This window comes from Humulus lupulus, chromosome 6 (genome assembly GCF_963169125.1).
Source record: "Humulus lupulus chromosome 6, drHumLupu1.1, whole genome shotgun sequence".
Taxonomy (NCBI): domain Eukaryota; kingdom Viridiplantae; phylum Streptophyta; class Magnoliopsida; order Rosales; family Cannabaceae; genus Humulus; species Humulus lupulus.
This window is the reverse complement of record NC_084798.1, coordinates 122433461-122459957: the sequence shown is the minus strand read 5'-3', so window position 1 is coordinate 122459957 and position 26497 is coordinate 122433461. Positions and strand designations below refer to the sequence as shown.

Here is a 26497-nt window from a genome sequence, read left to right as displayed (position 1 = left end):
AAAATTTCAATCAATACGCTGAGTACTCATAACAAAAAAGCATAAATGCATAAAATGTTGTGTGTAAAAACTGTCATGTACAAGGTGGCCCACCAATGGCACAAAAGGAAAGACAAAGAATAAAATACCAAAAGAAGACTAACTAGGGTGAAAAGTATCATCTGAAAGACAGCCCTGAGCCTCGGCAGCCTCACCAGCAATTCACTTCTTAAGCTCCTTCGCTCGCATCTTCTCAGGGAGGAAATCCAAGTTCAGATTTTTGTTGGACTTCCAGATCAAGTAGAAGCAAGAGAAGGCAGTCCTAAATAATCCTCTTGTGCCTTGTCCCATGAAACCTTAACCTCTTGCTCTTTCTCAACAAGAGCATCCTTCCGCAATTGGTCCATTTCAGCAATCAGCTTCTCTTTCTCAGCTTCAGACTGTTTAAGCTGATCGGCAAGTTTCCCCTTCGACTCGACTACCCTGAGGGTCAACTCGGTCAATTCCTACTATTTGAGCTCTACAGTACTGCAGAGAGTACTAATCTCTTCATCTTTCAAAGCAATGTCGACATGCCTAGAGCCAAGAACCCGCCTAAGGTCCAGTACCTACTGGCGGACAGCTTCAAACTCAGAGCGAAGGTTGGAAAATGTATAGGTATACTCTACAGACCTATCACGGACATGGGAGACCAACATCAGTGCCTGCAAAAAATGTACAAGTGTTAGATAACATCAACACACAAGCTAACCAGACAAAAAGAAAACCTTAGAGGACTTACACTCTAAATGTCAAGGAGTGACTTTGTGAGGATGGTGCTCAAGTCCTCATTCCTAATCCCATTAAAGTTCATTATCGTCTGTTCCATATGGGACGCTTGGTCCATAATGGCACCTAAATTCCATATGGCAGACTGGTGTGGCTCAGATAAGGGAGTAGGTACAGAGGAGGCACCCACATCAGTGATACTGGGAGGAACTGGCATGGGCAAGGATGGCTCTACCTCTGCGATAGGACTAGACACCAGTGGGGCCGAAGGAGGTGCCTCGGGAGTGACCTCCGTTATCAGCTCAGGCTCAACCCTGGCCCTCTTGGCCACTCGGGCGGAAGGGCTAGTCTCAGTTGGAGTCGACCTTTGTTTGGTGTGAACAAAGTGGAACATGTATGAACCTGCAAAGGAAGATCAAATATTAGCAAGATATCAAACACATATGAAACATAAAGTAAAGATGATAAAAGTCTCGAACCTTATGAATGAGCTTCGGGTTCGAACATGGCTTCATCAAAGTCATCTGAAGTAAGAAGTGAGTGCACAGATGCACCCACCTCATCACCCTCCTATCCAGCTAACACAGGCGAAGAGGGTACCTCCTTGATATGAATAGGCCCTGGGAAGTCTATGGCATCCACAGGCTTGGTACCATCGTCATCCGGAACATTAGCGATAGTAGAATGAAATAGCCCAACCTTCCTAAGGTTCTCTAAAGTAATGAGATCCTTGACATTCTTCTCCTCAGGGGTCATGGAAATCAATGCCTTGGCCCTAACAGTTATGGCATGGGTTGGGAGCAGTCTATAAAAAGGCCCGACGTGCTTGAACTTGGAGTAGTTGGCCTCTGCATCTTTAGTGAAGAAATAGTTGTTGACGTATCTAAATGCCTTGCTATTTCCAGAAATCTCTTCAAAGAAGGTGTCGATACCCTCGCTCATAAAATGGTGGAACTAAAAGTACCCCAAGTTGCACTGAGAAGGGTTCGTCTTCATATCAAACAAGTATTGGATCTCATGAGGTACTGGAGAAGCCCATTTTCTACAATGATAGATAATGTACAACGTTGATAATGCCAAGATAGCGTTGGGAGCCAACTAAGAGGGACTTATACCAAAATAATCTACCACTCTCCAGAAATATGGATTAAGAGGAAATAAGGCGCTAGACTTAATGATAGAGAGTATCCAAGCGCACATACCCAAAAGGGGGGTCCTTAGCTCGGTCTTCCAAACCAAGGATAGTGATGGAAACGCCAGAAAGGTCGAAGGCCTTCCTTATGATCTTTACCTTCTCTACAGTCATGTTAGAGGCAGCCCCTTTGAACCAAACCACCTCATAATAAATAGGGCGAGGCTTCTCAACCAGTTTCCATATGATCTCTCTGACAAAGATGGCCCCTAAATCTAATGAATGGAACTCTTTCTATCGTCTCTTCTTCTGGTGCGCAGCTGGTAAGACTATCTTGCTCTTGGGAGAAGTGCGAGCCACCTTAGGTTAAAAGTTGTGAATAGAACTCTCCTGGGGGTTAGTATCCTGGAGATGAGAGCCCTCGGTATACTCTCATTGAGAAGAAGAGTGATGGGGAACCCGACTAGTATCCCGATGAGAAAGGCTTTGCCAGAAGTCTCGCTAACCAGACAAACTCCGCTGAGAAGAATGACCTTGATGCACAGAAGTACCACTAGGCAGAGTGGTACCATGTCAGACATCTTGAGATGCACCTCGATGAGATGTGCCTTGAGAGCCACGGGGAGTACTATGCTGAGAAGGATCTGAGAAGAACCAGGCGAAGAGCCTTGAGTGATGTGCCTGGAAATGTGAGGATCGTCCTTGGAAGGTTTCCGAGTTGTCTGTTTTACTCTCGCCATTGGGCTATACCTTCTCAAGAAATCTTCTTCACTGAATAAATATAGAGCGGAACGAGGAAGAATCCTTTTCACCCTTTCCAACAGATCTTGGGGAGTACGCTCGCTTAAAGACTTGTGAGACGAAGAGGAGCTAGACATTTGCAACAAAGAAAGGATAAAAAGTAAAGTTAGTATATCGATGTAATGAAGCTCCCTACCACGAACCTAATAGGCCAATAGCTTGGGGCATATCCGTTACTAAGGAGCAAAAGTGAAGAAATCAAGGGAAAATTGATCAAAGTCACAAAGGAGGGTCGCCCTAGGCCCTAAGCTTACAAAACGGGAAGGAAATGTCATAGGTGGTCGACCTACCACATTAGGCCAACCACCCTAGGATACAAACTTTAGAAAAATTCTAAAGGGCTAAGGTTCAAGTCTTAAATAAATCATACAAAACAAGGAAGACCCTAAGGTGATCAATAAAAAGGGAAAAAAATTAAGGGTCCTGGGTGGTTAGCCAATGATTGGACCGACCACCCTAGATTTTGGCTCCCTAGAAATCACCTAGGGAGTATGTTGGTCGGCCTATGCTAAGGTTTGGGTCGACCACCTAGGCCTAGGAACCCTGGAAATCACCCAGGACATAGGAAATGTTGCCTAAGCTTGGATTTGTATCCCTAGAAATTTCCTATGCCTAGATCTGAAACATTGGAAATCGCCTAATCATAGGGTTTATAAGCCTGGAAATCTCCCAGGCTAGGAAAACCTTAGGGGTAGTCGGCCGGTACCCTAATCGCTTAAGCTTGGAAATCGCCTAGGCTAGGGAAACCCTAGGGTGGTCGGCCTATGATGGGATTTGTAGGCCTGGAAATCGCCTAAGCCAGGGAAACCTAGGGGTGTTCGGCCTATGATGGATTTGTGAGCCTGGAAATCGCCCAGGGTAAGGAAAATCTAAGGGTGGTCGGTCTACATACCTCTAAACCCTAAAGCATCATGCAAAAAGAAACAAGGGTCAAGCCAATCTTTGATTGAAAAAAAGTTTTTTTTATTCAAACAAGTCAGTTGTTTTAAATCAAAATAGAGCAAAGCAAGGAAGTTCAAACATATTCTTCAAAGATGTAAAGATTGGGAGAGAATACTTACCTAAGAGAAGATACACAGAGTTGATGAATAGCTGGAGAATTTCACAGCTCAGAATTTACCTGAAGTAGGCGCATGGGTCAAAGATTTGATGCTTGAGTCCCTACATATAACAGGCTCTCAGGCTAACCATATTTTAAGGAATTCAAATTCCTTGAAAAATATCTTGTATTTTTAGGAATTCAAATTCCTTGAAAAATATTTTGTATTTTTAGGGATTAATATTCTCGAAAAATATATTATATTTTTAGGAAATTAATTTTCCTTGAAAAATATGATTATTTTTAGGAAATTTAATTTTCCTTGAAAAATATTATTGTTTTTAAGAATTAAAAAAATTCCTTGAAAAATGTTTATAGGAATCGAATTCTTTGAAAAATGTAGCTATCTTTAGGATCAGAATCCTTGAAAAATATGTGCTGAGAAAATTATCGATAGTTGATAAAGTATTACTTAAGGACCCGAGTGACTTTGCTGATAGATTTCTGCTACGATATGTTTCTCGGGCCAAATCAAGTTTACCATAATGTTGGACACAGTATAACTTGGGGGAAAATGTTATCCCTTAAAATTCAAGAGATGATGTGGCAAATGAGAAAGTGGCACGTGGCATCACAAGTCATGGAAAAAATGACAAAGACCAGACCTAAACCCCCTAGGGGTGGCCGACCTAGCATGCCTAAGAACCACATTGGATGGTCGGGCAAGGTCGGCCTAAACTCCTAAATACACTTCACTGGATAAAGTTCACGCTCGTTCAAGCTGAAACCAATAGGCTTAGCACCCAAGCTCTAAAGGATCATCGGGCCTAGCACCTAATTCTCATAGAGCAACCAAGACTTAGTGTTTTATCAAAGGTTTCAATCATGCATCATCAACCACTTTCCAGAGAAACAACGAGAAGAGACATGTTCTCATAATCATGGGAAGGTGGACACGTATCTCCACTCCCAATGATCGTGTACCAAACCACGATCCCGAGTCTTGGTGATCATGTAACAACCTTTGGTTGCTATAAATAAAGGACCCAGGGATTCATTTGGGGGAGGGATTGGGCGTGACTTTGGGATCGATCATTTGGATTATCTTGTTGGCAAATCTGTGACGAGTGAACTCTTCAGTTTATATTTTTAATTGTCAATTGAGTGATTCAATACTAAATACTAAGTGGATTAGGCTATTACTACTCATCAGAACAGGGCTGGACCATTATAATTTTTTGTGTGTTTTGTTTAGATATTTGTACTTGATCGTATATTCACATTTATATCGTTGAAAATGTGTCGTATATCGTACATACGGCCGTTGGCCAATTTCACAGGTCAACATTGGGAATTTATAGGACTACTTGAAGATAAGCGGGAAATATGGCAAACAATGATTTTTCCCTTGGGGCCATAAAAGGATAAGGTTATGCTTTGTGAAATTTTGGTCTTTTATCAAAGAGATAGTCTTAGTTAAGTAAGAAGACCCTAGAAACTAAAGGAAACAGGTACAAACACTCTCTCTCACGTTTCTTTTTCTCTCCCTCTAAGTTTTCTCTCAAAACTTGGAAGTGTAGAATTTTGGAGCTTTTAACTTGGTGATGATCTGAATTAGACTTGAGGTTGTGACTGAGAATTAGAGGCAGCTAGGGATACTAGCAGCTAAGGAGGGGATTTAATTCTGCTGAGATTCAGAGGTATGGAGTAGAACCTTGAGTTATTTAAGTGTTATTAGTGAGTTTAGACTTTTGGTGTTTAGGAATATTTTAGAAGCTATAGGTTGTTAATTATTGTGTATCTGAATTGCTAGAATGATTTAGGTGGTCTACTTGGGGTCAAAACTGAGTTTGGAATGGTTTCAGAGAGGTTTGCGATTTATAAAATCGCCATCTTTCTGGGTTCGTGGGGTCGCGCCGCGCCGCGGCCCACTCGAACCCAGAAGGCCCTAGGGGTTTCTCAAATTTCTAGGCGTCATGGCATAGGTTGAGGCGCGTCGCGGCCCGCATCCCCTAGAAAAGAGCCTCCATGCTCTCTAACCTGTAGCGCGTCGCGGCCCTAGGGGACTCGGTCGTGGCTCAAATAGGGGATATTGTCCAATTAGGGGTTTTAAGCTCTGGAACTCATATCTTAATGCTCGTGAAGGATTCTACTACCCGTTTTAGTAGAATTCGAGGTCCCGGAGGCTAGTAGATTATTCCAAAGTCTTTTAATTGATTTATATTGTGATGGATATTTATCATTACATTGTGACTAGGTTTTAATGTTGGGAATTGTGCCTTGAAAGCATATGTAGTAAACATTGTTTTAAGAAATAAATAAATAAATTGAATTTTTTATGCATATATTTTATGGACTATATTATTCTGTGATAATATTATGTAAATATCAAAAAAATTCCTAAGTTCATATATGTGATCTCAAACAAGTATTTGTACGGGAGGATTGTATTTGAGATAAATGAACTTGAATAGTTCGCAATAAAATATAGTTATGGAATCTTTAGATTAATTACTACAAGTACGGTCCACTAGTATTATAAATACATGTGATCTAGATCCAGATCACTAGTGTAGTAGGACACTTTAGTGGAGGTAGTTTATATATTAGAGAATATATAGAAATGGACCAGATATTTTTATTAATACTTAGTTAAATACTGTTTCAAAGTATTAATTAAATATATCAACGGATGATCATATACAAATAGATCTTAATCCTGAAGTTACTATGAACTCTTGTTTATGTTATATGAGTTCTTTGATTCACTCATCGGGGTCTGTCAGAATGATCAAGCTAGAAACTTTTGTTTTGGGAACTCATTAATGTAAATGGTTGGGGACATAGTATACATATATGGAATCTATAACTTCTCGTAAGATATTGAATAATGGTTCTCTTAAGGATTGACTTTTGGGACTGAAAAGGTTATTGAGCTCAAATTCATAATTTAGTTATGAATTAACCTCCACTAGTAAAGTCAATGGTACTTAAGGAAACAAGATATAATTAGAAGGGTAAAACGGTAATTTTATTCTCGATTAATTATTAGCCATTATTAGAGGGTTAATTTGTATGTAATGATTATATCAATGGACGCTTTATTTTATAAAGTACTCAGTAAATGAAATGTCTATAATTACAAGAGTGTAGTCTCATATTTATAGTGGAGTAATCATGAGATTAATAATTCAAATTATTTAATTAAAGATTTTAATAAATAATCTCAAATTTATTGGAGCTTGGAATTATAGGTCCATAGGTCCCCATAGCGGCTCTATCAACACTATTCAATTCAAGAGTTGATATAAAGGAAAATATGGTTGAAAGACATATTTAAGAAGAAATTTGTTCTTTGGGCCAAATATGCAATTATGTTATAATAGTGATTAATTAATAAATTACAAATTAGTTGTAATTAACAAAATTAATTAATATTTAATTATTATGTAATTTTCAAAATTATTTTAAATAATTAAATTTATTTTCGAAATTATATTAAATAATAAATTAATTATATTTTTTGAAATTATAATAACTTAAATATTTAATTTTTAAATTATTATTTAATTTAAATTGGTTTTAATTAATTGGTATAATTAATTAAATATCTTTATTTGAGTGGGACATAATAATCTGATAAGTTCAAATTAGATTTGAATTTAAAAGATTGATATTTAATCAAATAATTAATTATATTTGATAATTAGTTAAAAAGATAATTAATTCAAATTTGAATTAATTATGAGGTTGTTCAATTTTATCTGACAAGGTAGTTTGAATAAATATTTAAATAATTATGGAAAAATCAAATATCCCTAAAATATAGGGTGGTACACGACCACACACAGGTGTGGCGTGTATTGCACAGATTTTCAGGGATAGATTTTTCCATTTTATTTAATTAATTAATGGAAAATTCAAAAGTTAGTTTTTGGATATTTTTATTAATGAGATAATTAATTAATTAAAAGATAAATTGTAAATTTGTTACAGATTTATTTTTTAAAATTAAAATATTTTCTATTTAAGTTAGACTTATCAGAAAATAAGAGGACAGACTGTTACTCGCTCTAAAAGAAAAGAACAATATTTTTCTATCTCTCCCTGAAAAAGATAAAGACCCAATCTCAGGTTTATTCTCTTGATCTCATGTGTTGAGTAAATCAAGTAGAATAAGAAATTAACCATCATTTATTCTCTAAGTGCCCGCACACTTCTTGAGGTGTAGAGAATGTTGTGGAAGATCTTGATGTGAGTACCAGGGAACAGCTTGGATAGGAAGTTCGTTCAAATTACAAAAAGATAGCAAGGACGCTTGATAGGCATCAAGTGGTATGTTTTATATTCTTTTCTTGCTTATGATTAATGTATGTATATTAATGGATCCCCATATTTAAATGTATTTTAAATATGTTACAAAAAATTTGTTGTACACTTGGCCAACCCACCACCATTCCACTGCGTATTAGGATACTCGTTCCTAACAATAAGTACCAGAGCGGTCATTAATCTCTGCATACATTAATTACTATGTGGGGATAATATGCATTCTTATATTATTGTAATATGTGTGAATGGATGAATGTATGTATGATTAAAGTTTATTCTTAAGGGTCGTTAATTATATGGTGTTTTGGGTTTAGGAATTGTTCTTAAATTTCTAGATGAAAAATGTAAGCCATTTTGGGGCATATGAATTTTTTGTAATTTAAGTTTCTGCAATAAATTATTTTAAAAATTCTATAAGGCTCGAGCCCCGGGTTCCGTGCCCTGAAGCCCGAGCCTTCGCCCAACCGCGCGCCCCTGCGCACCTCACCCAGCCGCGCGCCCCTACGCATCTCGCCCAGCAGCGTGCCTGCCGCGCACCCCGCACCTGTCGCGCACCCCTGCGTCACCTAAGCAGCGCGCACCCACGCTCCCTGCGCCTGCTGCCTCGCACCCTTGCGCCAGCCACCAGCCAGCTGCTACTGCACCTTCAATAGCTGTCGTGCCCCGCCGAGCCACCACATGCAGCCGCCCCTAGGGTTTCTAAACCCTAGGGCTTGCATCTAAGTTATCCATTTAAATTATGGGCCTAATTAATTTTAGCCCTAATTAAAAATTATTTTATTTTGAATTAATTGTTTGAGCCCAAATTCAAAACCGGGCCTAATAACTTATTGGGCATTAAAGCCCTAGTTAATTATTCTTACATTTTGTTTAAGTTAATTAAAAGTTATTTTAATTCAAAATTAAATGGATAAATGACTTAATGGATCAAGACTACTTGTGATGGCCCAAAGTTGAAGATAGAGATCTCTTTAGGATTTATTTAGTCTCTTACATTTTCGTGTATATTTTGCAAGTGTTGTAATTTTTCTAGAAATACCCACGACACCCGGCCCGCATTTATTTATTTATTTTATTAGTATTTATTTATTTAAATTTTTGAATGTGATTAAATTGGTTAATACTTTATCATGCATTTTTTGACATGCCATACATATTACCCACACAGTATTTAAAATTAGCATGCATCTCATATGAGTAGAAACATGCCTTAGGATTGTCTTTTGTGATTATATGCTTTATGTGATGGACCATATAATAATAAATCTAGTTTTAACTAGTTCAAGAGCAGAAATTGATTTTAAAAGTAGTTTAATTTATAGTATTTAATAAAATTGTTTTATCAAATAATAAATGATATTCGTAGTAATTATAGCAAATTAAAATTGAATTAATTAGGGCATAGTTATATAATTTTAATTTTGCTTAATTGGATTAGTAATTATTAGAATATCATTTGGTAAAAATAGATTACTTTATTTTTACAAACTAATTAAAAAGCATAGGATGTTTTGAGAAAACACATATTTTAAAATAGTGAGTGGGAGAGGGAGTTATGACAATAAGTCTCATGGTCTCCATTATTAGTTAGCATCCAGGTAACATGGAGAGGATCTCGCAGCACAATTTGTTGTGTCCCCCTAAGGAAGGCTTCCGACTGTGTTATTCTCAAGGAAAACTTGTTTTTCAAGAATAGGATTTAATGATGTATTTAAAGTTTGACTGACCCTAAGGCACACTCTTGAGTTAAGTCATTGATCTAAAATAATGGGTTACACTCACAAGGTACATTAGGCTTTCGAGCGGACTAGTGTATGCTTGACCAAAGAAGCGGTTGTTTATAAGTCAAAAGAGAAATGTTGATTTAAGTTGTCACTTATAAATTTGAGAACTTGTCTCAAAATTAATTTGGAATTAGTCTGACCTACCCTAAGGCTGGTCCATTAATGTTCAAATTAATTAATCGTAGAATTAGTAATTATTTTTTATGTGTTCTTTAATTGTTGCATTCATGCATCACGTTTACTATTCCAAAAATTACTAATATTTATTATATGCATAAATTCATTGTTGTTTATTTATTTATTTGCAGTAATCATGTCTAGCTCAAATTATGTATCTTCTTTACTTGCAAATGAAAAGTTGACTGGTGAAAACTACATGAAATGGAAATCAAACTTGAACATTGTATTAATATTTGAGAACCACAAATTTGTCTTGACTGAGGAATGTCCTGAAGTCCCTCTCGCTACTGCTACCAAAACTGCAAGGGAAAAATTTGATAATTGGATCTTATCAAACAACACAACAAAGTGTTATATGCTTGCGAGTATGAGAAATGTGCTCAAAAAGAAGTTTGAGAACACTGAGAATGCTTATGATATCAGGATTCCCTTCAAGATATGTTTGGGCAGCAGTCAGATCAGTGTAGGCATGAGGCCACTAGATCCTACATGACCAAGAAAATGAATGTTTGGGCAATAGTCAGATTAGTGAACATGACCAAGAAAATGAAGAAAGGAGTTTCTGTCAATGAACATTTATTAGACATGATCAATATAATGTACGATGCCATTATCCATGGGGCAATCATTGATGAAAGGACTCAAGTAAGCATTATCCTTGAATCGCTTACTATAGCTTTTAAAGGTTTCACAACCAACTATGTCATGAACAATTTATCATATAACATGACACAGCTTCTGAATGAATTGCAAACTTATGAATCTCTTAACAAAGGTTCTGAGAAAGAAGGAGAAGCAAATGTTTCTGATTCTAACCCATCCTCTTCAAAGGCTAAAACCAAAGAGAGGAAAAATGTAAATGGAAAGAACAAGGAGAAAGAAAAAGACAAGAATTCAAAGAAGCCTAAATAGTCATTCAAAGGGAAAGAGAACAAGAACACCAAAAGCTCCAAAAAGAAGACCCCTAAAGGGACTTGTTTTCACTGTGGAGTAGATGGTCACTGGAAGAGAAACTGTCCAAAGTATCTCGCCGACCAAAAAGAGAAAAAGAAAGGAAAATTTGATTTACTTGTGTTAGTAGCTTGTTTAGTGGAAGAAAATTCCTCATCTTGGATAGTGGATTCAGGAGCCACTAATCATGTTTGTTTTTCTCTATAGATTCTTAGTTCGACGAGGAAGCTTGCTGATGGAGAGGTGACTATGAGGGTAGGCAGTGGTCAGATTGTCTCTGCAACAATTGGAACAACCCGTCTGGAATTTGAGAAGAATCAATTTCTTATTTTAGAGAACGTTTATTATATTCCTATATTTTCTAGAAACTTAATTTATGTTTCTATGTTGCATGAACAAGGTTTTAAAATTTCTATTAATAATAATTCGATTGTTATTTCAAGATATGATTTTAAGATATGTTCTGAAAAATCTATTGATGGGATTTATAAACTGCAAGCTAAAGAGAAATCTGCTTATAATTCTAAATTATTTAAGATAGCTAATCCTTGATCTATTAAACGACAAAAGACTGATTCTCATAGTGAAACATATCTGTGGCACTTGAGAATGGGTCATATTGGTCTACAAAGAATTGCAACGACTCCAAAGTCATCGCTGTATGTAGGCAAAATCCACGAAAAATTATTTTTTATTCAATTATTAAAAAAACAAGCTACAGCGACGACATGTCGCTGTAGGGTCGTCAACAACACACGAACAAACCCTCCAAATTCTTGATATCCGATAGCGACGTTGTGTCATCGCTGTAGGGTACCAGAGATTTGGAGGGAACACGAGGCAGGAAGTGACTCTACGGTGATGACATGTCATCGCTGTAGAGTCATCGTGGAAAAAAAAAGGGAAAGTTGTTATTCTAGAGCGACGAAATGTCGTCGCAGTAGGATAGGGAGGGAACTTAACCGTCAAGGGTTGGTTGCCTATTTTTCACTCCCTATAGCGATGACATGTCGTTGCAATAGGATCCAAAATAAAATGTGGGAACGTGAATCGCAAAAAATTTAAGTCAAATTTCACTGCCTATAGCGACGACATGTTGTCGCTCTAGAGTAGACACGTAGCACACGAGGGGATTCGTGTACTATTCACTATCCTACAATGACAACATGTCGTCGCTGTAGGGTCTCATCGTTTGAGTAAAATAGTGTATTTGATATCAGCGAAGACTTTCCATTACCTATAGTGACGACATGTCGTCGCTATAGGTAACAACGATATAACCCCCAGACAGAGGCTTTCTACCTCATTTTGCTCTGTTTTCTTAAAAAAAAACAGAGACTTCTCTGGTTTTCTCTGCCTCTTAGCGCCGCCCAACCAATTTCTCCAAAGTTTCGATAGTCTAAACCCATTATTTTGCTATTATATCCCTTAATATGTATTTTTTTTTCTTAAAATATGTGTGTATACTATGTATCTGGTGGAAATGAATTTTGACATTTTTTTTGTTTTCTTTTTTCAGATTTGGGTATTGGATCATCATCCTGAGCCTTTTCCTTTGGATAATCCCCTAGCCTGAGCCTTGGATAATTTATTTTAAAAAATATTTTGTGATTGATTAATGGTTAAATTGTGTAATTGGCTATTTTAGATAGTGTTGAATTTTATTTTTCATTTTAGGAATTTGTATTGTTAATTTAATTATATTTGTGATTTTTAATATTGTTTATGTTAATTTAATTTAATTAAATGTTATGTAATAAAAATGTATGATAGGTTAAATATATGTATAAGTATATGTATATAAATGTGATTATGTGAATATGTTTATAAATGTAAATGTGAACGTGAAATATATTTTTAAATTGTGCGGTAGGTTAGATTAATATGATTGGATGTTAATTATAATTTTTTGTTTTCAATTATATATATGTTAGGTTATATAAAATTTTTGTTTTGAATTATATATAAGTTAAGTTATATAAATAATATGATGATTTGTGAATATGTTTATAATATGTTTTTGTTGTTTATTTGTGAATTCAAATGATTGTATTAAATTTTATGTATATTCTGAGACTAGTTTATATGTTTTTATGAAGATTTTAAATTTTGGGATATGCTAGATTACAGCCGTTATGTTGCCGAAATTTTTGTAGATTTAGAAAAACTAAGTATTGCAAAGTAGTGTGATTAAAAATTTTAATTAATAAATTTTAAAGTAATTAATAAAAATTATAAAGTGTAAATTAAAATAATAATTTTACAAGTATAAAACTTTATTAATATTTTTTTTATAAAATAAGTAGAAATTAAAATAATAATCTTTAATGGTAAATTAATAATAGGTAATTAAGTTAACTATACTCTTAAAATTAAGTTAAAATTAAAATAATAAAACTTATTGTTATTTTAAAAAAAATAAAAAGTGAAAATTATATTAAGAATTTGGTAATTATTAAATAACATAATAATAATTATAATTAAATATTTGATTATATAATGAAACTTTATAATACATTCATAACTAACAATAATATATTCATAAAATTTAATAATTTATTCATAAGATTTCATAAAATTATTAGCAAATAAATGTAGTTTTTTTATGATTATCACATTGTAATAATTTATTTTACACTTGAATCAGTTATGACGATTGACAAGAGTTGGATAACTAATAGACGACGTAACTCTGATGAGTTTTGGAATGGTCTTCAAGCATTTACACAGATGACTAAGAATCATGTGAATGCTTCGGGAGAAGTCAGATGCCCATGTGTTCAGTGTGTCAATATGCTGAATCAAAAACTGGATTTCGTGGAGGCTCACATACACAGATATGGGTTTCTGCAGCGATACGTGAAGTGGACCTACCACAGTGAAGTTGATATACTTCAGGATACACATTAATATATTGTATGTTTTAATTTCAAGACTTTTCAATCAATATATGACTTTTCTCAACAATGTTTATTTTTTAAGTTATGTAATTAACCTCCAACTATAATTGAATTTAAGTTAATAATTATTTAAACTGCAAAGATATGTCAGCTATTGTTGCTCGTTCTCATAGCGGTGATGGAGCGGATCCTCCTCCTCCTCCAGATCCCACACGAGTTCCTACTTCCTCTGAGGCAGGTAATTTACTATAATTAGTCTATCTTTTATCAATAAATGACAAATTGCTATTATTTTATTAAATTTAATTGTATTGTTTAATTAACATATGCAGCGGCTGCCGCAAAAAGAAGAGGTCTGTCTCGATCCAAAAATTTGCAGCAGCTCGTCAATGACAATAATGGTGTGTTGGCTCTACAATTTGATTTGAAGGAGGGAACCTACAAAGCAGTTGGTGATTTTGGGACTTTGTTCACGAGACATATTGGCAACCTTATTGGTCACCATGTCTTGTTAAATTATGACTCGTGGCAGAGTTTTCTGGATGAGCACAAGATTGGATTGATGCAAAAGCTTGAGGTCAATTTATCTCCTTATTCACATGTATTGTTTTCTTTATAATTTAAAAAATCTCACCATTTTTTTTAAGGAATTTTTCATTCTTCCCCGAGCTCTCCCTGAGTGGCGACTGATAGAGACTGGGATTGAGCGAGAGTTTCAGGATCGCTACAAGGATAGAAAAGGTCGCAAGAAAAGACACTTCGATGGACATGGCGGGTATGATGATATCGAGACAGCCAGAAAGAATCCACCAGAGGACATTGACAACGAGAGTTGGCAGAAGTTGGCTGACCTTTTCGCCATTCCATAGTTCATGGTACACTCAAAGACAAATGCTGCCAACATAACAAAACAGAAGTATCCAAGTCTCTATGGATCGACTTCTTATGCTTCTGCTTGATTTAAGAAGGTAAATAAAAATATATAGATAATTTGAAATATTTTAAGTTATCTTAATAATAATATAAATATTTAACTGAGATTTTGTTAAATTCTATTTTCTAAAGATGAATCTTCAAACTAAGAAACTGCCTAGCATTATCAATACGTTCCATGACATGCACAATCATCCGACACGTGGATGGGTGAACGCGAATGCTAATGATGCATATGTAAGTAATTTTCTAAGTTTTGTATCTATGTATATTATTTAATTATATTATGTATTAATTGTCTTGTTTCTAAACTGCATGATGCCTTGTAGCAAGAAGTCGAGACACAATCCCAATCTGAATCTGAATCTGAAGCAGGAAGTGCCACTACCAATGAGACACAAGTCGTCTCAAAGGTACTTGGTCAACGTCGTGGCCACAACCGAGGTATTGGACGGAAGTTGAAGGGCACTAGTACCTTTGCCTCAAGCGCCACCGGATCCTCTTCAAAATCAGAGGCATCACCATTTTCGTCCACCACAGTTGGCCCTCCAATGATACCACCTGAGGCTTTCCAGTCCATGATTCAATACTTTAGTCAAGCCTTTATGACCCAGAACAACAACTTCCAGCAAATGCAACAATATTTGCAAACAACAAATCCGAACATCCAACCTCCACAATTTTAGCCTGTCAACTTGGACAAGAACATGATACAGTCCATGATGGCAAGCTTTCAACCACAACAATCACAGCAGCCACAACCACCACAGCCACCACAACAACAACCACCACAGCCACCACCACAGCCACCACAACAGCCCAACGATAGTGACTTTGGAATTGATTTTGATGACATTTAGTAATATTATATTACTATTTTAAAATTATTAATATTTTGTGTTTTTTTATTTTGGAGACAGTACTACTTATATTTTGTTATCTTACATTTTGGAGACTATACATATTGTTAAATTGGTTTTATTATTTAATTAAATAAGTTGGTTTTATTTATTTATTTAACTAATATTTTATTAAATAAATTTTAATCAATATAATTAATTAAATATATTTTTTTAAATTGTATATCTACAGCGATGACATGTCGTCGGCGTAGGGTGAACCCTGCACACGAAAATCTGAGTTTTCGTGACACTACAGTGACGCCATGTCGTCGCTGAAGGCATATAAACCCACGCACTCTTCAGCGATGACATGGCGTCGCCGTAGATGGAACGGTCGACGGACCTACAGCGACCACATGTAGTCGCTATAGAAGTTTTTGAAATTCAAATTTTGCAACCCCCAACAGCGACGACATGTCGTCGCAATATCCTAGTCCAACCAAAAATAAGGATTCCCTACTACGACCGACATGTCGTTGCTGTAGTAAAACACTATTGGGACGACTGCATTTTGTCGTTGTCGTAGATTACTACACATACGGATCTACAGCGACGCCGTTTTGGCGATGACATGTCGTCGCTGTATACCTACAGCGACGATTTCTCAATCTACAGCGACAACAAAAGTCGAGCTCGAACTAAATAACTGCTCTAGGCCCTTCTGACTTAATGTGTCAGCCACCCCATTGGGCTCCCCTGGATGGTATAAAATGTCACAGGCATAGTCCTTTACCAATTCCATCCAATGTATGTGGCACATATTTAGGTCTTTCTGAGTGAAGAAATACTATAAAATTTTATGGTCGGTGTATATTTTGCAATTCTCTCCATACAAATAATGCCTCCAAACCTTTAGTGCAAATACCACCGCTGCCAATTCCAGATCGTGAGTAGGATCTCTGCTCATTCTTCTTCAGTTGTCTTGACGTGTAGGCTATCACCTTTCCAGCTTGCATCAATACACATCCCAAACCCTGCCTTGAAGCATCACAGTAGACTACAAACTTCTCATTATCTAATGGGAGACTCAATACAGGAGCGGTGACCAGCCGCCGCTTCAACTCCTTGAAACTATTCTCACATCTATATGTCTAGACATACTTGGTCTTCTTACGTGTCAGCTCAGTCAACGGTGTAGCTATTATGGAGAATCCCTCAATGAATTACCGATAGTACCCTGCTAATCCCACAAAACTCCTAACCTTTGGTACACTGCCCGGCCTGGGCCAATCTCTCGCTGCCTCAATCTTGCTTGGGTCCACCGGAATCCCCTCCTTACTCACAATGTGGCCCAGAAATGTTAGTTGGGGCAACCAAAACTCACATTTGCTGAACTTGGCATTTATCCTATGCTTTCTCAACAGTTGTAGTACCAAATGAAGATGGATCTCATGCTCTGTCTCTGACTAGGATTATATCAGTATATCATCAATGAACATGATCATAAACTTATCCAAATAATCCCTGAAGACCCTATCCATCAAGTCCATAAAGGTTGCTGGGGCATTGGTTAATCCAAAGGACATGACCAGGAATTCATAATGTCCATACCTCGTACAGAATGCAATATTTGGTATGTCCTCGTCTTTAATCCTTAACTGATGGTAGCCTAATCGATGGTCAATCTTGGAGAACACCATCTTCCCCTATAGCTGGTCAAACAAGTCATTGATCCTGGGTAGTGGATACTTATTCTCAATGGTCAACTTGTTCAGCTCTCTGTAATCAATGCACATCCTTAAGGATCCATCCTTCTTCTTGACAAACAACACTGGAGCACCCCATGGTGAAGAACTGGGTCTGATGAATCCTAGATCCAATAACTCCTCCAACTGAATCTTCAGTTCCTTCAAATCTGCTGGGGCCATTCTATAAGGTGTCCTAGATATTGGCTCTGCCCCTGGCGCTAACTCTATGACGAACTTGATCTCTCGGTGTGGTGGCAACTTTGGCAGGTCTACTGGGAATACATCCGGAAACTCACACACTAGTCTAGTCTCATCTGGTCCAACTAAAATAATCCTAGAGGTATCTACTATGTTTGATAGGAATCTTATGCAACCTTCTTGCATTAGGTCTCTAGCCTTCAGTTTAGAGATCACAGGTACTCGTGACCCACTCACTATCCCAACAAATACAAAGGGCACATCCTCTACCGGTTCAAAGGTCACCATTCTTCGCTTGCAATCTATCATTGCCCTGTACTTTAATAACCAATTCATCCCCAGAATCATATCAAAGTCATCCATCACTAGCTCAATTAGATCCACAGACAACTCTCTATTGTCTATCTCTACCATTAATGCTCTAATCCATCTCATAGAGAGTACCAATTCTCCAGTTGGCAACAAAGTTCTGAATCCTCTAGCATACATATCACAAGGTCTACACAACTGATATTTCACTCTAGCAGGTACAAAAGATTGAGTAGCTCCTGAATCAATCAATGTAGTAAATGAAGAAGTGGCACTAGAAATCTGACCTGTCATGATCGAAGGACTAGCCTCAGCCACAGTCTAGGTCAGGGTAAACACTCTGGCTGAAGTGAGGTTGCTGCTCTTCTTCGGTTCTTCTTTTCTGGATTGTGGGCAGTCCTTCCTCAGGTGACTGACACTCCTACAAGTGAAGCATGCTCTGACTCTACACTCTCCCTAATGTCGTCGCCTGCACCAGGGACACTCTGGGAAGCTTCTCCAATTCTCTCCCCCACCCTGATAGCCACTGAAAACACCCCGTGCCATCCTATCTAATCCTAGAGGAACAAAAGAATCTGGGGCCTTTCTCTTCTGCTCGTTGGGGCCACTACCCCGACTAGAACTAATGAAAGGAAGCACTGTCCTTCGAGCATCGCACCTTGCGACGCCCTCTCTCCATATCTGATCCTCAGCCCCCTCAGCTGTAAGAGCCTTCTCCACTACCTAAGCATAGGTGGTAGTCCTCAAATCTAATGTTATCTTGACATCACGAGCTATCATGACGTCCAATCCCTGCACAAACTAATCCCTCTGTGCCATATCAGTAGGCACCAAGTTTGTCCCAAACTTCGCCAACCGGTCAAACTTCAGTGCATATTCTGTAAGCGCCATTCGGTTCTAAGTTAGGATAATAAACTTGTCCACATTTTCTTCTCGGTCTACAACACTGTAGTATTTCTCGTTGAAGACGTCTCTAAATTCTTCCCAGGTCATAACTGTTACATCCATCCTCTGGGACACAACTTCCCACCAGATGCGGGCATCTTCTCTCAGCATATCATTGGCATAGGCCACCCTCTCGTTCCCTTCCACCCTTATGAAATCTAGGATGGAAGAAGTCATATTCATTCACTGCTCTGCCCGTAGTGGGTCTGGAATGCCCTCAAAGGTGGGAGGGTGTTACTTCCTAAATCTTTCGTAGAAAGGCTCCCACCTATTTTCCATCACAGGCTGGGTTGGCACTGGTGCCACAGCCTATGGAATCTGTAACCCAATACCCCAAGGAGGGGCTTGCTGCCTCAATTCTCAGAGCTCCTCTTCCATTCGCTGAAGTCTTTCTTCCATTTTGGCAAACAACTGTTGCCAATTCTGTGGGGCAGGTGGAGGGTCTTGACCCTGGTTGTCATCTTCGGCCACATTGTCTCAGAGTCTAATCGATCACCGAGGCATAGCTTTAATATACCTGCAATCAATAATGATGCACATCAAGCATGATAACAACATCCAAAACCACCTCCCAGTCCCATTAATCCAATACAAACATCAATTCAACACGTCGCACACATTGCATAAGCATTAAACAATCAAGGGGGTCGTGCCCTGGCATCATATATATAAAGACGTATTCATCATGCTCTATCTAAAATATTCAGGAAAACATGGCAACTTAGACACACAATTAAACACATAATTCACTTAATGCCAACCAACCCCGAGTCTAGCTTGTCTCTGGCATCGAGCGTACATGTTCGGTCGATCTCCAGGAACCTTGGCACGCTCTGATACCAAGTTGTAACACCCTACTACCTTAGAGCCATTACCGTGTGATTTATAAATGTGCCATTAGCTCGCTAATCGAGGTTTTAGGTTGAAAAGTGTGATTAAATTGAAATAAGGACTTATTTGACAACATTAACTATAAAAGATTTGGAAATTCATTAAAATCATACAATTTAGACATTGGGATCCCAAAATATTGTTTAAAAAATGTTTTACAACTCAAAAGTGTAGGTACAATCGACCTAAGCGACAAAACAAACTATTACAACATATCCCGCAAAACAACCCCAGTCGTGGCAGCCAAGTAGGCCAAACATGTACATGTCGCTCCATGCTCTCTGACTCATGGTTGAACGACCTTTCCCTTGCCCTTAACTGCACCATAGAGAACTTGTGAGCCAAGGCCCAGCAGGAAAAATCAACTCATAACATATCACAGTTCAATCCAATACTATACAACTTATAAGACAACAGATTAAACATATCACGGCCTACGCCAACACAGGTGCTTTACCAGGAACTGGGTTCACGGTCTTCAACCAAGCGGGTGAATACAGTACCTCTAAAGGGTCTTGCCCAAGCGGCTTACACTCAGCGTGCTTAACGCTGATCCTGGCCCTTGCCATCCCTAGCCTTCGTCGTTCCCAGCCTTCGCCATTCTCGGCCTTCGCCTTTCCCAATCTTCGTCATTCATTCATAATCATGCACCACATAGCATAAAAATTCATAACATTCACATAAAAACACTAAACACAGATATTCAGGCCATTCCCTACTCTCAGGCACAAACAGTTTTCTTACATGTGTTCCGAGCTGATTGATTACTGCGATCCCAAGCACTATCCCCTAAACCCAAGCCTTGACGTAAAATCTAGTTACAACATGTCAATAAATAGACATCCATCAAGCCCTAATCAATTAAGAACTTCATATTAATATACTAGCCTTTGGGACCTTGAATTCTACTAAACTGGGTAGTAAAATCCTTTCTGAGACCTAACATTTGGGTTCCCGAGCTTAAAACCCCACTTTGGCCATAATTCCATATTTGAGTCGCGGCCTAGCCCATTAGGGCCACGGCTCTACAAGTCAAAGAGCCTTGGGTTCTCACGAAGGGGACACGGGCCATGGTGCACCTCAGCCTGCGCTGCGGTGCCTGGGCAAAATTTGAGGCTCCCAAGCCTCTGGGTTCATGCGGGTCGCGGCGCCTGAAGAATAGGGTCGCAGCGTGAGCCCCAAAACCCAAAAATCCATGCATTTCTCCTGCGTTTTCCCTAAGCCAAACTTACCAATTCCCAGCCAAATCAACCCCTATACCCAGAATTCAGTGTACAGTTCATTTCAAAGCAGCTTAACTAGTCTAAACATCCCAAAATATATCCTATAACCTCGCCAATAACCAAAATCAGACTTAAGGTTTAAGACTAAACAAAGTTTGAAAACCACAGCAAGAAACTTGATGATTCAGTACCATAAATTCTAACCTCAATGGAAAATTTGACCTGAGTTGATTTCCCAACACTTCTAGCTTGTTTTCCCTCAAGTTCCCAGCTTCAATTCTCAGCCAAATCGTCAAAGAGTTCACCAAAGATCCAAGAACACCAAAGAGAGGGAGAGAGTTGAGTAGAGAGAGAAAGATAAGGCTGAGGTGGTTCTGTTTTTTGTTTTTCCTTAACTCTATAATTCTAATTAACTTAAGTCTATCTCAGCTGCATAATGTCCAAGATGCCCCTAAGTATATCCTTAGTCCTCTAATGCCACCAAGGAAATCGTCATTTGCCACATCCTGCTAATTCCTCGAGTATTCTTATAGTTCCCCATTTAATCCCAAACATACCCAAATAATCGCTAATTCACCACCTGTTACCCGGTAAATCTCGAACATGTGTTATGTTTCCATAATACCTCTAGGCTCGCCCCGAGCCAGGTATTTGACTACTTGTGACTAATTCACCTAAACATGCATTTTTAATCACATAATCATTTAATTTATGTATTAACATATTTAAATAAGTTATTTCCCTCCCAACATGCTAATCAAGGCACTAAGGCTTATTAGCAAATTTGGGACATTACAGATTTAGTCCCTCGAACACAAGAAATGGAAGAATTTCCCTTACTTTTAACAATGTATTATTATCACTCTAGTTTTTATTTATTTTATTTATTTTTAAAAAATCAAATAATTGAGTTTGTTCAATGGGAAATTTTAGTTTCCATGCTTAATGAGGGGTCCTAATTAAAAAAATGTTAGGCATTTTAATCATTTCAAAATGATGCCTATTGCTTTGACTGTACCCAAAATACCCCTGCCATTATTTTTCTCGCTCACTTTCTCTTCTCTCTTCTCTCTTCTATCTTCTCTTTTCCCCTTCTCTCTCTATTCACTCTCTCTCACCTCACCTCACGACACCACCAACAACAAAAAAACCTCCATAACTTCTTCTATTTGAAGAGATAAACACAATACCCAAAGCAACATATATTTTGAGGATTCTTGGAGTATAAATTTACGGGTAAGTATTTTTTTTCTTAAATTCTTGGATTAGTGATGTTTCCTTCAATATTTATGGGCATTTCAAACACATCTGAGCATTATTTGCACATATTTTTTTATTTATTTTTTATTTTTTGTGGATTTGCATTTTCTGCATTTTTTCTAGGTTGTTTTGTGCTTGATGGTTGCTCAATGCCTATTCAATGTAGGCTCGATGGTTGTGTTCATCTTCATGGTACAATGTATTCTCAATGGTTGCTCGATGCAGGCTCGATGGTATTGTTAATTTCCATGGTGTCATCTATGCTCAATGGTATTATTGATGTTCATGGTCTCATGTAGACTCGTTGGTTGCTCGATGCATGCTCGAAGATATTGTACATTTTCATTGTGTCATGTATGATCGATGGTTGCTCGATGCCTGCTCAATGCAAGCTCCGTGGTAGTGTTCATTTTCATTATGTTTTGTAGTTAGATAGTTACTCTTTCTTTTTTGATGAAGTGCTCGAGTGATGCTTGATGCATGCTCGATTGTTGCTGATTTTTTTCATTTACTGATTCTGGGTAATTGTTTATTTTTAATTTTTGGTTCTATTGTTTACGTATTTTTTTCTTACAAAGGTGTTTGGGAAACGGATGGTTGGAAATGGTATTTTCAGGATCCTCAATCTACTGTGATATTGAAACGTTCGAATTTCCTTAATATGGCTTAGTGCCTTGATTAGGGGGTCAGGATGGCAATAACTTATTTAATTATGTATTAGGTGATTATATGCATGACCATACAAGTTACATTATAATATTACTATATTCGCATGTTTAGGTGTATAAATCATGCATGTTGGCATGTTTCTTATTATAAGGGCATTTTCATGATTTTGACCCGTTGAGGGCAAATTTGTATATGTGTGTGTGTGCATATTGATTGAGACCACATTATTATGTGGATATATTTGAGTTATTCGGCACGAGACGATTCTAGGAATCAAGTTAGTGGGTTAGTCACAACGGGAAGTAATACCCGGCTCGGGGCGAGCCAAGAGGTATTTTGGGTGATCTAGAAAGTCATCTGGACTCATTTTAGCGTGAATCATATTTTGGGAGAAATAACAATATTCCAGGTTTAGCGGAATTATTTGGGGAGATTTGGGTATAGAGCAGGGTTAGAGAGTGAAAATGACATTTTTGCCCTTATGGGGTCACTACAAGAAAAAAACTTTCAATAAGACCGAAAAAGTATTATCAAATATATACCATAACACTTTTTGATGTGTTAAGGAAAGCGATGTTATAGTAGGTTGGAGCACTTTGCATAACACTTTTCCATAGTTATAGACATGTGTTATGGTATAGCCTACGATAACACTTTTGTTGTGTTATTTCAATAGTTAGATAAGTATTTCATTATGCTATTTATAAATAGATTATATTACACTTTTTTGTACTTATAAAGTAGTGTTATGATACACTTAATAATAACACACTTTTTGCATTATAGAAAATAGTTTGCATAACATACTTTTATGCTTATAAACCAGTGTTATTGTAGAAGATACAATAACATATTTTTTGTATTATTATAATATTTGGATAAACTTGAATTATTATTATATAAACCTGTACATTATAATCATTTTTTATTGCTTTAATTCAAACCCGCTTCATTTAATATACTTAAGACACCCTTAACATTGTACAAATATATTTTTGAGTACCAATTATATGGTTCATAACACATATAACCAAATAATTGTGTCAAAATACATTCAAGATTATCTTAAAAACAATCCAAAAGTCTTAAGATATTCAACACTGTCTAATTAACATAAACAAAATATTCTGACAATAGTCAACAAAATAGTCTTAAACAGTTACATATTAAAAAGTAAAGGTAGGAATTCATGATCTTCCAAATGTCAGCACACCAAAGCCTTTGGACTTGTAGCTTTGAAGAATTGGACGAGTGGCGCCTTTGGCAGGCGATGGAAATGCATCCCCCACCATGCTCGTACTAGCAGGCGAATCATAGTAGGTAGAATCAGTTCCTATAGTTGCAACATCACTTAATATGTTGCTTAGAATATCCAAACTCCAGTCAGCCAAGTAACCAGGCCTTGAGATTTGAGTGCTTACTTCAATATCTCCTGAAAGCATTGCCACAACTCTATACATTGATGGCCTTGATATTGGTGATGTTTGATTGCATAAAAGAGCTACTCTTATGAGTCTTCCCACTTCAACTTCATCGAATTCGGATAACTCTAAATCCACAAGATCAGCTTCATTGTTTTGTTCTTGTAAGTTCCAAGCCTAGAGAAGCACAAATTAGTTAGAATTGGGCCTTATTGTGTTGTGAATCCATAGATAAAACATATACATTGAATAGTAAGGAATTATGTACCCATTCAAGATGATATATTTGTTCTTCTTCCAAATTAGGAGCAGAGTTCGGCCTGCCACTGATAGTCCCTAGCGCCACAACACCAAAAGCAAACACGTCGACTTTCTTTATAAGATGTCCGTGCATGGCATATTCTGGTGCAAGATAGCCACTGCATCATCATCATCATCATCATCCATGGTTATTTTTTGTTACATGATCATGCATAGAAGTAGGGTGACTAAATGTCTTCAATGATAAATTATCTTACATTGTTCCAGCAACATGAGTACTAATGTGAGTCTTATTGTCATCATAAAGCTTGGCCAAACCAAAATCTGATATTTTAGGATTCAGATTAGAGTCTAGTAGAATGTTGCTTGCCTTCACATCTCTGTGGACGATTCTTAGCCGTGACTCTTCATGAAGATAAGCTAGACCTTTTGCTATACCTAAACAAATGTCGAAACGTGTAGACCAATCTAGCTTCAAGCTATTGTTCCCTGATCATGCCAAACATAGACATTATTAGCCTTGTTTAGTACATGTAATTGTATAAGCATCATGAGTGTTATTTTCATACCAAAAAGTGCTTGATCAAGACTCTTGTTTTCCAGATACTCATAAACAAGAAGTTGTTTGCCTCCCTCAATACAACATCCATGCAATTTGATCAAGTTTCGGTGTTAGACAGCAGATATTGTGGCAATTTCAGCCACAAATTGGCTCTTTCCTTGATGAGAAGTCATAGATAGTTGCTTCACAGCTATCACTCTTCCATCATCAAGTGATCCCTGTTGAGAATGGAGTTGATTTAATGGAATGAAAATAATGAATTTGACACCGTAACATATAGTAACAAACAGCCAAAAAAAACTTTTCTAATTTGTCAAATTGTATGCTTAAAAAATACTAACATTTCTTGTTCAAGTGTTATGAAAACTTTTGCAAACAAAATGAAAGTGATGAAAACAATGACTTACCTTATAGACAGGTCCAAATGCACCCTCTCCTAACTTATTAGCATAATCAAAATTGTTTATCGCCGTCTTTAGTTCAGCATAACTGAAAGTGAAAGGTCTAACATCCATTCCCAAGAACTCTGAAAATGAAAAACAAGGCACTATATTTCATGGCTCTTAATATTTATGTAGTAAACTATGATGGTTTTCTATTCTATTTCTGAAATTTATAGGATTATGAAACATGTTACAGTAACATTTTACCAACAGTAGGTTCAAGCAGTTTTCTTTTTACTGCTTGGAGGCTTGTTACTAACAGATGACACTAGAAGAAAAATGCTTTTAATAACACCAAAAATGTGTTATCAAAACATACCATAACACTTTTTGATGTGTTAAGACCGACTATGTTATCGTAGGTCAAGGTACTTTACATAACACTTTATCATTGTTATACAGATGTGTTATTATACCGTCAACGATAACACACTTTCTGTGTTATTTTAATATATAGATAAGTGTTTAATTATGTTATTTATAGTCGATTATATAACACATTTCAATACTTATAAATTTGTGTAATACTACAGTTTAGTATAAAACTTTTTTTTGTATTATACTACAGTTTAGTATAACACATTTTTTGTGTTATACTACACTTTAGTATAACACATTTTTTGTGTTATACTACACTTTAGTTTAACACATTTTTTGTGTTATATAATGAAGTTTGCATAACACAATTCTTTGCATAAAAAGTGTTATTGTAATAGATATTATAACACAATTTTCGTATTATTGTTATATTTAGATATGTTTAAATTCTCATTATATATTTTATTTATATAACACTAATTTATTCTATTATATTTTAATTTTTTTTATATAATAAAAATTAGCTGTCTAATATATACTAGCATCATCAAACGAACTTGATTTTCAAATAACAAAAAGTAAGAACATTCAACATTGTATTAACAACA

General features: G+C 36.8%; 1 protein-coding gene across 1 annotated transcript; it reads right to left on the bottom strand.

The window, feature by feature from the left end:
- Positions 1-275: 275 nt before the first annotated feature.
- LOC133785427 (probable LRR receptor-like serine/threonine-protein kinase At1g56140) lies at positions 276-25216 on the bottom strand. Its single transcript, XM_062224667.1, has 6 exons — positions 25174-25216; positions 24824-25055; positions 24574-24724; positions 24098-24482; positions 923-1149; positions 276-368 (listed from the first exon to the last, which is right to left on the bottom strand). The coding sequence occupies exons 1-6, from the start codon at positions 25214-25216 to the stop codon at positions 276-278; spliced, it is 1131 nt and encodes a 376-aa protein (XP_062080651.1).
- Between the last annotated feature and the right edge of the window lie 1281 nt (positions 25217-26497).